We start from the raw sequence: 12,500 nt of genomic DNA, 5'->3' as shown, positions 1-12,500 counted from the left end.
ACACACACACACACACACACACACACACACACACACATGTACACACACATAGACACACGCACGCACACTCACACACACACACAAACACACACACACACACACACACACACACACACACACACACACACACACACACACACACACACTGACACTGTTCAGCAGAAACTACATGTGTTTGAATATTATTGACTTTGAATGTGAGAGAGATTATTTGTGATTCATGATGTGCTTATTAGTCTGACAGATACTGATCCACATATTCCTGACATCATGCAAATGTCAGAACCACAAACTAATGTGAGAATGCCAGCTGTGAGACTGTCAGCTGTGTGGGTTTATTTAGTAGGCTTTCAAAATATTTATTTATATCTTTATATCTGTGTGCAGCTATAAAATATACAATATTGCATTATATTATTTAAGACATTATCAGTGTCTTAAATAACCTCTTCTTCTCTACAAAGAGCACCCTTAATGGTGTACAGAGCTTTGTGTCTTTTTTACATGCCAGTCTTATTGAAACCCTTTTAGGTTTTATGTTTGTTTTTCAGACTCTCTGGGGTTGATGAGTCTTTAACCAACCATGCTGTTGAACATCTTCAGCAAACATGTATTTCTATGAGCAACAAATAGACAAAGAAGCTGTGTGTGTGTGTGTGTGTGTGTGTGTGTGTGTGTGTGTGTTTGTGTGTGTGTGTGTGTGTGTGTGTGTGTGTCTGCCAATATCAACAACTCAATCTGAGATGGAAGCTGGACTCTCCCCAACCTCTGAAAGGAAGTGAAAGAGAGAAAGAGAGAGCGTAAGAGAGAGAGAGAGATGGAGAGAGAGAGAGAGAGAGAGAGAGAGAGAGAGAGAGAGAGAGAGAGAGAGAGAGAGAGAGAGAGAGAGAGAGACAGGGGTGTGTGTGTGTGTGTGTGTGTATGCGCGCTTGTGTGTGTGTGTGAGTGTATCCCATCCTCCTTTGTGTGGGCACTCAAAAGCAAGGTGACTCTTGGCTAGTCTTGGCAGCCACACACACACACACACACACGCACACACACACACACACACACACACACACACACACACACACACACAGATTGAGCATTAGCGAGGCACAGCTCTTAGGAGCTTAATAAGTAAAAGCATTAAGAGCGCAAAGCCCAGATGTTTGCAGCTGATGGCTTTGGTCCCGTAAAAACTAAAGCATTTCGCCTCATTTCCCTTTTAGATTAGACTAGTTCCCCCTCTCTCCGCCAATGGCGAGGGGCGGTTCAGAGGAAGACTGACACGTCTTTGAAGGAATATTTGCACACTGTATTACCAATCACTAAAACTAAACAGTCCCTCGTGTCCAGGGGGACAGTGCACATTTTAATATCAAATAGGCCTTTACATTAAAAAGGGAGGAAGAACAAAAGGCTGTCAGTGGGATGTTCGCGCTCTGAGTTTGCCTCAAGGGGACAGCCATTTGAAGTCTTTATCGCTCCAGAACTCTGGTGGCTGTGTGCACCTCTAAATATATAATATGTATTTCAGCAGAAAACTTTTGGACAGATGTGTCCCCTATGCTGACTAATACAGGGAGGAAGAAGACAAAAGCGAGAGAGAGAGAGAAGGAGAGAGAGAGAGAGAGAGAGAGAGTGAGAGAGAGAGAGAGAGAGAGAGAGAGAGAGAGAGAGAGAGAGAGAGAGAGAGAGAGAGAGAGAGAGAGAGAGAGAGAGAGAGAGAGAGAAGATACAAACTGATTGCTATGATACGTTATATTTAGTTACATATCCCTGGCAGCTAACCAATGACCCGTTGTTGAAAAAAAAGCATGGCATCAAAAGTTTAACTACTTATCATTTTGAACAGCTCATATTTTTAAAAGCCTCATTTGTTTTCTGCTTGCGCACTTATAAACGCGAGACAAGTTGCAACGGTCAATTGCGTCATCCCACAGGGAGACAACTGAATAAGACAGCCTGGGGGTCAGTCTGAACGACCCTTTCAGGTGATGATACGTGATGCAACCTTTTGAGCAATGTTGCCGGGCAACCACATAATGAGCTGCATGTGTTCATGATCATTTGCCTACTGATGAATTAAATATTCCAGATGAAAAATTGATGCCCAATATCAGTGGAAATGTATCTGAGGAACAACACTGTGGAAAACATTCCCAGCAACACTAGTCGAAAAAAGTTGTGTGAAAAACCACCCCACCTGCCTAAGCATAGTGTGCAGACACAGTGTGAACTACAATCATTTCCTGTGTATTAGCCGCATTGTGTATAAGCTGCAGGACAGTGTTTTAAGCAAGTAGAAAGACACAAAAACATATCAATACCATAATAACTGCCCCCGTGTGTTAACCTCAATTATTCCACTGCTCGGTTGTGGCTAGTATCCCCAACTGACTATTCTTTTCTTAACTTAACGGCGACATGTACACACCGGTGTGACAGCACAGCACTCTCAGGTGGTAATGTGGGCAAGGATACTAGACACTCCCTAAGCGGACTCTGTGTGCCATAAAAGTACTAAATTGGAGCCTTCCGTGCCTGATGGGGGGGGGGGGGGGGGGGTCTCTTTTTTTTTTTAGCAGTTTTTGAGTTTTTTGATTATTCTCCACTCTCTTAGCTCTCTGAAGAGGAGAGCATGTCAAGGAGAATGTGTGCGCTGAGCACCACTCTCTCTTTATGGGCTTAAACACAAAACCCAGACTTAGGCAGCTCTCGCTGTCAACCGCTGCCGTTTGGATACTCAACAAAGTAACGGTTTTAAAGGCTTTATAGAGAGGAGAAAGAGAACACACACATAGGCATACACACACACACACACACACACACACACACACACACACACACACACACACAGACAGACACACGCACACACACGCACACACACACACACACACACACACACACACACACATGCATGCGCGCAAACATTCATCAAAAGCTCAGAAGCTGCATTTGGAAATCAGATGAAAGTTGATGCTGTCCAGTGAAATTATCATAGCTCACACACACATCTCTACTTCTTCATGTGGCGCTGGCTCGAGTGGCATGTGTGTGAGTGTGTGTTCAGTTTTGTGGTGAGGTTACCTGCGGGAAAGTGCTCATTGATAGCCCAGTTGTCCACTTGCAGTGTTGCGTTACCGCCGTTCCTGATGAAGCGGACCACGTGGTACTTGCCATCATTGACAGGGATGCTGTTCTCCTGGACAAGAATGTCAGCCATCCCGATGTTGAACGTGACTCCGATCTTCCCTTGCTCCTACAAAATCAACAACATCAAATCAGACAAAAAGCAGACACCAATGCCCCACAGCCACATTCAATACATTCATACATTTTTTTCTATGAGAAAAGACTTATAATCTTACACTTACAGTCCGAGTTTACATTGAACTACAAACTACAGTACGACACTCAACATAGAGCTCATAAGAGACAAAAAGCGAGATGGTTAAAGAGATATATACATGTCTAATTAATTAAATCTCAATATGGAAGTTGTCCTTGAAAGTGTTTGCAAATTGTCCTTGCGTTTTTGCTCTGCGGGACTTTTAGAGTCTCTGTTGGGTAATCTGTTTTGCATTGCCAGCGCCTGATAAACTTGTCTGGTTAATGAAAATAATTCATCAGCAGTGTGTGCTGACCTCCCTCTTCTCTGTAGTGGAAAAAAAAGAAAAAAAATCAGCTCCATTGATCTTGGTAATGTGGTGAAAGTGGCGGAAATCGATGGCTTTAAGTAAAATAGCGGGAGTGAGGGAGATAAGGGAGATTAATAGCCATTGAAGACTGTCTGCCCCACTCCCAGATGCCCTCATAGGTGAAAGGAAACATGGCGGACAAATGTAGCGACGGCCAGCCTCAGGAAAAGGATCGCTAATGAGCATTTGTTTCTGCGCAACGGCATCATTTATCTGCTCATTACGAAAAAAAAAAAAGTTCACAAAACCAGATAAAGGTTTGAAAAAAAAAGATAAAGAGAGGACACAATAGAAGAAGCTTAACTGTGTATTTAGGGTCAATGAAGCCTGTGTGCTATGCACTTATGCGAGCCAAACCTCTCTCGCTCTCTCTCTCTCACGCTCTCTCTCCCCCTCCCTCCCTCCATCTTTTGTTCTCTCTCCCCCTTTCCCTGTGTTCTCCTTCCCTGCTGTTCAGTGGGTCGTTATGATATTTTATGGCTATGGTGAACCAGAACTGGCATTATTCTTATCAGCACTGGCATAGAAAATGACGATCGATGATAAATTGTACTGAGGGAGATGTTTATCATCAGAGGGTGCATTCATCACAGCTGATGTGTATATGGGGAAATCTAGGGCAGCATGCTCAAGAGCATTTGAAAGACCTATCTAAACAGCTCCTGTGGAGGGTACATTTACTAGAAGCAATACAGGAGGGAAATCACACAGTAGCAGGGATGTATGTGTACCGTTACGGAAAAGCAAACAATACGACGATCTCCGACACGCAAAGATCCACACGCTTCATTCCCATTTGGTGTGCTTCAATCAGGCCCGGTTAAAATGATATTATATAAATCTGTAGAAGTGCCATTAGTCCTCCGACTAAAAAGCATTTAAGTGGCAGAGTACGTTTTGAAGTTGGAGAGCACTTCTTAAGGGAACAGGCTGTTGCCTCAGAGACTAGGGCCAAAATTCAGATAGGCGGAAGCGAGAATATTTCGGTCTCTTCTCAATTATTAATAGCGTGAAAATGAGTCAAAACACAGAAAATGCATTTTTGCTAAATCTCCCTCTTTGCTCAGAGGGCATGCGATCGGGGGAAGCACGACAACCCCAAGTCACAATCTCCCCGACGCATAAAAGCCTTAGTCTGTTTCATTACTTTTTGATCAGGGGGAAATTTGATTCTCTCGGCTTCACGTTTAGCATCGGGCAGCCCTGAGGTGGCATCTGGAACAGAGCCTAACGCTGTCTCCAAAAAGCTGCTTTTTTTTCTCTCTGCCATTTCATTCAAGGACAAAGAACATACTGGAAGGTAAATACCCTGAGATAATAGACACACTCTAAATCTTGAAACCAGGAACTGAGTGCCACTCTTCAGTAAGTACAGAGGGTCAACATGATGTTTGTAAGCCATCTCTGTTGTTTATTGTTTTGTGATAATCTCAGTCATACATTGTTTTTGTGTTGCTCTTTTTTTTTAGAATGTATGGATATGTATTGATGCTTACTGTTCAGCAATTTGTATTGCAATTTTGTACAAAAGGTGATATATTAAAGACTGATTGATTGATAAATTGATTGATTGATCTTTGCCAGTTGAGGAACCTCTTTAACATGCCTAGGCGGCATTTCTAGGTGAATGACACAGCTCTTAACACACTTCCTTCTCTACATTCTTGGCATAATTTGGTGCGCATGCAGCGTCCCTTTGAAGTTTCACTGACAGCACAGTAAGGAGATTCAATCAGTCTTCAGAAACGCTCCCTTCCTCTCCCAAACACAGTAACAGTAACAGTGTCTTTTTGTAACCTCTCAAAGGTTTCAATGCCAAAAATTTGCATAATTTGCAGTCTTCTCTTTTTCCCCCATTTCCCTGTGAATCTGACCATCTCATCCTTGTTTTTGTGTTGATTTAATTGAACTATTGAAATGAAAACCGTAAACCACAGTCTTATGTAATCATAGCAGAAGAGGTGCAAAGATGCATGACTGGTTTTGTTGTTAGACAGCCCACTATCTCATCATTAAATTAATGAACTGCAATCAGAAGAACAAAATCTCACAAAATCAAATTTCATGATTCACCGGACATGAATCAAGTATAATTGTTGTTCAGAAAATGAAAAGTGAGTGTTTTTTTATTATGCTGGATATCTACACATCAGAAACTGCTCAGACAAAAAAAATGTTATTGTTATTTCCGTGAAAAAGTGACAACAGTGATGGTCATAGCTTCAATTTCCCTTTGGGAATCAATAAAGTATCTATCTATCTATCTATCTATCTATCTATCTATCTGTCCTTCCAGGCCAAGTCAGAGACCACAGAACAGGATGGTCACTAGGATACTCTGACATGATGTCATCATGCTTGCCGTAGAGACGGCAGGCTCAATAGCTATTAGATCCAATAATAACTGTTAGCGTTGGACTATTTTCTCTGAAACAAGCTTGGCCGGGCCCCTCGTTTGCTTGTCATTGCCTGTGGCTCTCAATGTCTCTGTGTCCAACTTCTCGGGCCTGTTTTAGAATTATGGGCTTTGTGTTTATCAGCAGAAAGTTATAATTGGTCATGGTGAGTGAGTGCGTTAACGAAACACAAAAAAACTGTCCCTAAAACACAGAGACAGTGAAATATTACTACAAGTCGACTGCTCTCAACACACACACAGCCCTGTTTGGTGTCTACTGCGTTGGGAAATCCGCTGATGACAGCGGCCTGTGACCATTACCACTGCCCAGACGCCCAGACAGCTGACAAAATGTACTTGTAAAGATCAAATAATCCAAAACAGTAAGGGAATAAACATGCCTATATAATAATTAATATGAGGGTCTTCAATTCAGTGTGAGGGACAGTGTTTCTTCAAGGCATAAATGATTATGCCATGTTGTTGATTATGCATGCTACGGTTTGATCTAAAAATTGTTGTCACGCTTCAAAATAGGTCTGGGCTGGGCGTATGACGCGTTCGGTATTTCGTAACGGTCACAAAACGGTCAAGTTAAGAGGCATCCTTTATCCCTCTTACACTTCCTCCATCTCAGATTACACAATGAGAACAGACCGAGGAGAACCGGGAGTCTTTGGTTCTCCGGCGTCTCTTTAGAACAACCCACACATCTTTTCCCCACTGAAGCACCGCTTCAGAGAACCCCTGCTGTAACCCAATTCTCTTTGTGCTTTCAGATGGTCGGCTAATAAACCATATGTTTCATGCCCACAAAGCTAATTCGCTGGCACAATTTGCTTCACACAGATGAACAAATAATTACAACACTATCAGACCAACTGCTTTCGAATTCCTCCCCGATCCTCGCTCAGACGTTAAATATTCCAGTGTCCTTGTGTAGCAATTACTTTGCAATGTGGTACCGTCTGAATGATGGCAACCACACCGAGGCACTTTCACAAGTTCTCTGCACTCACACACATTTGGTTTAGCTTTTTAGAGAGATTGGCATGGGGCCACGGTAGATAAGGGTACAAAAGTGATGTGTTCTCACACAGCAACACATCAGCATAAATCATCATACATTACCCATGTGCCTTATGGGTCCTACAAAGTTAGTATACTACACACTAACTCCTTGAAGGTATGAATATGAGCAGCACATGGTCAATATAGTACCCAGGGTGCATATAAGTCAATGTGAGAGTAGCCATATAGTACTCAGACATTTGGCTGCCCTCTCTCTCTCTCTCTCTCTCTCTCTATCCCCCCTTTCCCTCTCTCTCTCTCTCTCTCTCTCTCTCTCTCTCCCCATCTCTCTCTTTCTCCCCCTCTCCCTCTCTCTCTCTCCCTCTCTCTGTGATGCATTGCTCGTGGAGATGTAAAAGGTGCTGATGGGACAGGATGAGGGGGCCTGTATTCACTGGGCGCTGCTGATTTGTTAGAGTGCCAATATGTGCAGATGCCCTGGCTTCTTCTAATCTGCTGCAAAACTTGCAAGGTCAACAGCCTCGCTTCACAGAGAAAAGGAACAGGAGAGGGAGAAGAGAGAGAGAGAGGAGAAACGAGAGAGCGGAGGGATGGGAGAGAGGAGAAAGAGAGGAGAGGAGGAACGGGAGAGAGAGAAGAAAGGATAGAGGAGGAATGGGAAAGAGGAGAGAGGAGAGAGGAGGGATGGAAGAGGGAGAGAGGAGAGGAAGAACGTGAGAGGGATTGGCAAGGGGGAGGAAATCATGCAATAACGTTTCTTACAGCAGAAATGGGTCAGGAATATACTCTTAAGAATAGAATTAAGGCTTACGGCCGCTGTGACTAATGCATACATGCATTTCATAGAGTCGGTCTCACCTCTCTATAGTTAATACCAGTAAAATGTGAGGTGTAATTTCTTCACCTCCATAAAACGGGTTGTCATTTCAAAATGTTCCAGGTGTGATATTGCTAACATTTGATAATGAGATACAGAGATAATGAGATAAAAAAAAGTGTTTGTTCCTCTACAGGTGAGAGAGTTGCTAATATATTCGGAGTAAAACAGTGGGCTCTAACACAAAAGGTGAAGGGGAAAAGAAATTATTCAAATGATGAATAAGGACAATTCACTTTCCATCCAGGTGAATGTAGCACACTGGACAGAAGACATGCATACATCCTATTTCTAATCGCATAACACAGCCTTCCACTGGGCGACAGACTTTTAATTGGTAAATAGCTTTAACTGGAAACAGCACAAAACATTTTATAAAACATTTATTGAGAGAGCATTATAGATACTGATCCCTCATCACATTTCACTATAGCTTCACAGTCCAAGGCATCTTTAAATGAGGTATCCAAATGATTTGTAATCGTGGTAGATTAAGGGATTGGATGGGACTGCCAAATGCGGCTGGCTGCAACACCCAAGTGATTGGATGCATGGGCAGCCGTGGATGAAAATCCATGAAGGTGAAACCATACAGGGCCAAAAACAACCCCGCCAAGTCTATCTCTCTCTCTCTCTCTCTCTGCGTATGTGTGTGTGTGTGTGTGTGTGTGTGTGTGTGAGAGAGATACAGAGAGAGAGAAAGAGAGTGTGTGTTGTTGTTTTCACCTTTTGCATAAATATGCATGCTGCCTGGGGTTTAGTTGAAACTCGTATGCTTATGGCAATGCAACACGAGCACAGCCCCACTCTGTGTGTGTGAAGTCAGAGAGCAGCAAACATCTGCTTTGCTCTGCTCCTGTTTTCTCCCCATTCAAACAGACACACACACACACACACACACACACACACACACACACACACACACACACACACACACACACACACACACACACACACACATAACACACACACGTGCTCTCATTCTGCTGAGCTAGCCAATGTAGCCTGAAATCATTGGACTGCAGCTGGCCACTGACAGGAGGACTGCAGTTGGGATACTAAGTTTAGAAAACTTAGTGTATGTGTGTGTGTGTGTGTGTGTGTGTGTGTGTGTGTGTGTGTGTTTTTGGGGGGGGGGGGGGGCAGGTTGAAGGCTAAACACACTCAGCACTAACTATAATATGACTGCGACGATTGTGGTTCAAAGTTGCAGATTATGTTTGTAGACTCACTGTGTCATTTTCAGTTTTGACGTTACATTAAGCTGATGCTCCAGGGCAACACATGTTAAGAACAAAGTCCAATTTTTCAATGGGATCAATTGGCCGAAAAGGAGCAATCCAGTATCCCACTAAACTCACACGTAAATGAATTAACCATAAGGAGGAGAGGAGGAGAGGAGGAGGAGAGGAGTAGGAGAGGAGAGGAGAGGAGAGGGGAGGGGAGGAGAGAGAGGAGAGGAGAGGAGAGGAGAGGAGAGAGAGGGGAGGAGAGAGAGGAGAGGAGAGGAGAGGAGGAGGAGAGGAGATGAGATGAGAGGAGAGGAGAGGAGAGGAGGAGGAGAGGAGATGAGAGGAGAGGAGAGGAGAGGAGAGGAGAGGAGGAGGAGAGGAGAGGAGAGGAGAGGAGAGGAGAGAGAGGAGAGGAGAGAGAGGAGAGGAGAGGAGAGAGAGGAGAGAAGAGGAGAGGAGAGGAGAGGAGGAGGAGAGGAGAGAGAGGGGGTGTGGGGTGTTCATGTGCTGGCCACACTAATCAGCTTCCTAATGAGGATCAGGCTGAGGAGGTGAGGTGAGGTGAGGGCAGAGCCCGGCGCAGGGTTAAGGTGCAACAAAACCTTTGATGCTGTTTACTGCATGCTGTCTAGCTACACACCGACTTGAGTGTGTGTCTTGAGAGAGAGAGAGAGAGAGAGAGAGAGAGAGAGAGAGAGAGAGAGAGAGAGAGAGAGAGAGAGAGAGCAAAAAAATAGATGAAACACATGTAATTTTGTCTCAACCTGGAAAATGGTGGTTGTTTCCATGGTTACTGGTGTACCTGAAGTTTGTTGTCAGTTCCATCAACACACACATCTCGAGTCTAACCACACTTCTTCACACTTTGAAAGAAACTGCTAAAGCAGGTGTGGACCACCAGGAAATAACTGCCCTATTTGTGCCTCAAACTTGTAAAGGCAGCATACGGATACGCTGTGTGTTAAATCCCGAGGCGAATGTGTGCCACTGAGCTGTTTTTATTTACATAAAAACACATTGCTATACTTGCCAATTTCAGTCACTACTTTTCACAGAGACTTTTTCATTTCTTTGCTACATATAGTAGTTACAAACAAATCTTAGGGTCAGGTCCCTCTCTCTCCCTCCCACACACACATGATCACACACACGCACACACACACACACACACACACAGACAGTCACTCTTCTTTTACTCACTTATGTACATAAGATAGTATCTTTGATCTTGTTGTTAACAAGAAATAAACACTATTTAAGCTAAAACACTACAAACATTTTTTTAATACTGCCATTTTTGAATAAGCTCTGCCATCCTGCCTCTCGTTGCTTGGCAATTGGAAACAACAAGACCAAAGATACTTTCAACTAGGACTTTTTTTTTGTGGGCGGAAGATGAAAAAACTAAACAAATACAAGGATACAATGATATTTATCAAATTTAGCAAATAATAAAAGACAGAATTTGTATCTTAAAATGTGATTAGTTGGTAATACCGCAATGTTGTATAAAAAATATGAGAGATATTGTATATTTGACGCTGTACCACAGTCAGCCAGTCAGGCTATATGCAATCCTGCCATTCTTTATTGAAACTGTCACAAACCGGTGAAAATAGCTGACTAATCATCTGATCTTGATGGAGCGATGTAAGCCATTCTGCCGTTTGAGCGCTATAACTGAGCACGGTGTTTTTAGCCAAATGGCACCAGACCAGCTAGGCCTGAAGCCGTCCAAGGAATCTGTCAGAAGGGGGTACTTAGACTACGCCTCTGTGCAACCCACAAGGTCTTCAGTGTCAGCTGGAAGACAAGAAGAGACGGTTTAAATGCTCACTTCCTGTGCTGATGCAATACCAAGATGGTATTACCAACACTATGTTGATGAAGGTCATGGGAGCCATTCTCTGGTAAAACTCCAACTGGTGAAATGCTACCTTTACCTGCACTGTAAGTTGCTTTACAATAAGGGCACACAATTTAACATTAGTTAAGCATTAACAAACACTTAATTCATCATTATTAAGAATATTTTCAACATGACTTTAGGGATTAATAAAAGTGCTTTATCTCAATAATATTTTAATTATTTAGTAGGTTTAATGTTAGAGTTGAAGTTTTAAGGGTAATTGATTATTAGGAGTGCACAGGCCTATCAGAAATAAAAAAAAAAGTAAAAGGGTGGAAAACACAAAAAGGCGTGTGTGTGTGTGTGTGTGTGTGTGTGTGTGTGTGTGTGTGTGTGTGTGTGTGTGTGTGTGTGTGTGTGTGTGTGTGTTGTGAGGTTTATTATGTTAGTATGTCTGTGTCTTGTTTGGTTTAGTTTTTAAAGTGTAACATTTTAGTACTGATACTCATTTGTTCAGCCAAGGCGTCAAAAGCCAATAGGAATACATAAGACAAACTATCTATCCATACTCTAATCCAACATACCATGCCAACATGCCATTCAACAACACTAACAACTTCACTAGCAGCTATCAACATTAAGAATTCAGCAGGAAGCTGATCACGCCGTCTATGCACACCTCCGACTCTAGTTATGTGATTTCTGAAAGCCACCTTGCCTGTTGGAGAGGACATAACTTCCCTCGCCAGCTCCTGGCTAGAGGGCCACATTTTTTTACAGTCCTCTCAACTCGACTCCAGGGCAGCGCAACCTGAATGGCTTTGATTCACGTCGTCGGCTTCTTTACAATTGGCTGCCTGGAAATCGATGCTACTCCAACCACACAATTACCTGAAGGTTTGGCTCTGCTCACTTGAGGAGGAGTCTCTGGGAATATATGGTGAAAGTGGGTGACATAGCTCAAAGCTGGGTCACATACCGTGATGAGCACCAGGAACTACTTTGTCACTGAGCACAATGCCGTAGAGAGAATCACATTTTTTTTTAGTGTGGCCCATAACCCTGTGTTCACCCTGTGTCTAACTTTGATGTTTAAGGCTGAACAATCTAGGAGATAAAACTTACATGCCCTTTTCACTTGAGGTTATACTTGTGCTAATCACATACTTTTATCACCGTTTTTTGCAGATGAATTTTTTTTTCTCGTCTTTTTCAGAACATCTCTTGATGGAACAGTACCTATTTTTGATTCATATTTTATAAGGGTCTCACAATCTAAGAGTTGCATCTATTGTATAATGGAATACAAGGGTTTTTAAGACTTTCTCAAACTCATATTGAGCTGTCAGACACAAAGACAGACACAAACAGCAAAGTGAACAGATTAACTGCTCCGGATAACAACATAGCTATTCCATGTCCGTCCATG

The 12,500-nt window shown here is 43.0% G+C and overlaps 1 protein-coding gene across 1 annotated transcript in view; it reads right to left on the bottom strand.

Annotated features, from left to right (window-relative positions):
* Positions 1-12,500, bottom strand: part of nrxn3a (neurexin 3a) — a 288,371-nt gene that overhangs the window by 37,560 nt on the left and 238,311 nt on the right. Inside the window, exon 15 of the mRNA XM_062522061.1 lies at positions 3,073-3,244. Coding sequence (XP_062378045.1) covers positions 3,073-3,244 — 172 coding nt within the window. The remainder of the gene's footprint in view (positions 1-3,072; positions 3,245-12,500) is intronic.

The sequence above is a fragment of the Sardina pilchardus genome, chromosome 20 (genome assembly GCF_963854185.1).
Source record: "Sardina pilchardus chromosome 20, fSarPil1.1, whole genome shotgun sequence".
In the NCBI taxonomy this organism is placed as follows: Eukaryota; Metazoa; Chordata; class Actinopteri; order Clupeiformes; family Clupeidae; genus Sardina; species Sardina pilchardus.
Note: the sequence above shows the minus strand (reverse complement) of the source record. Positions and strands in the feature narration are given on the sequence as shown.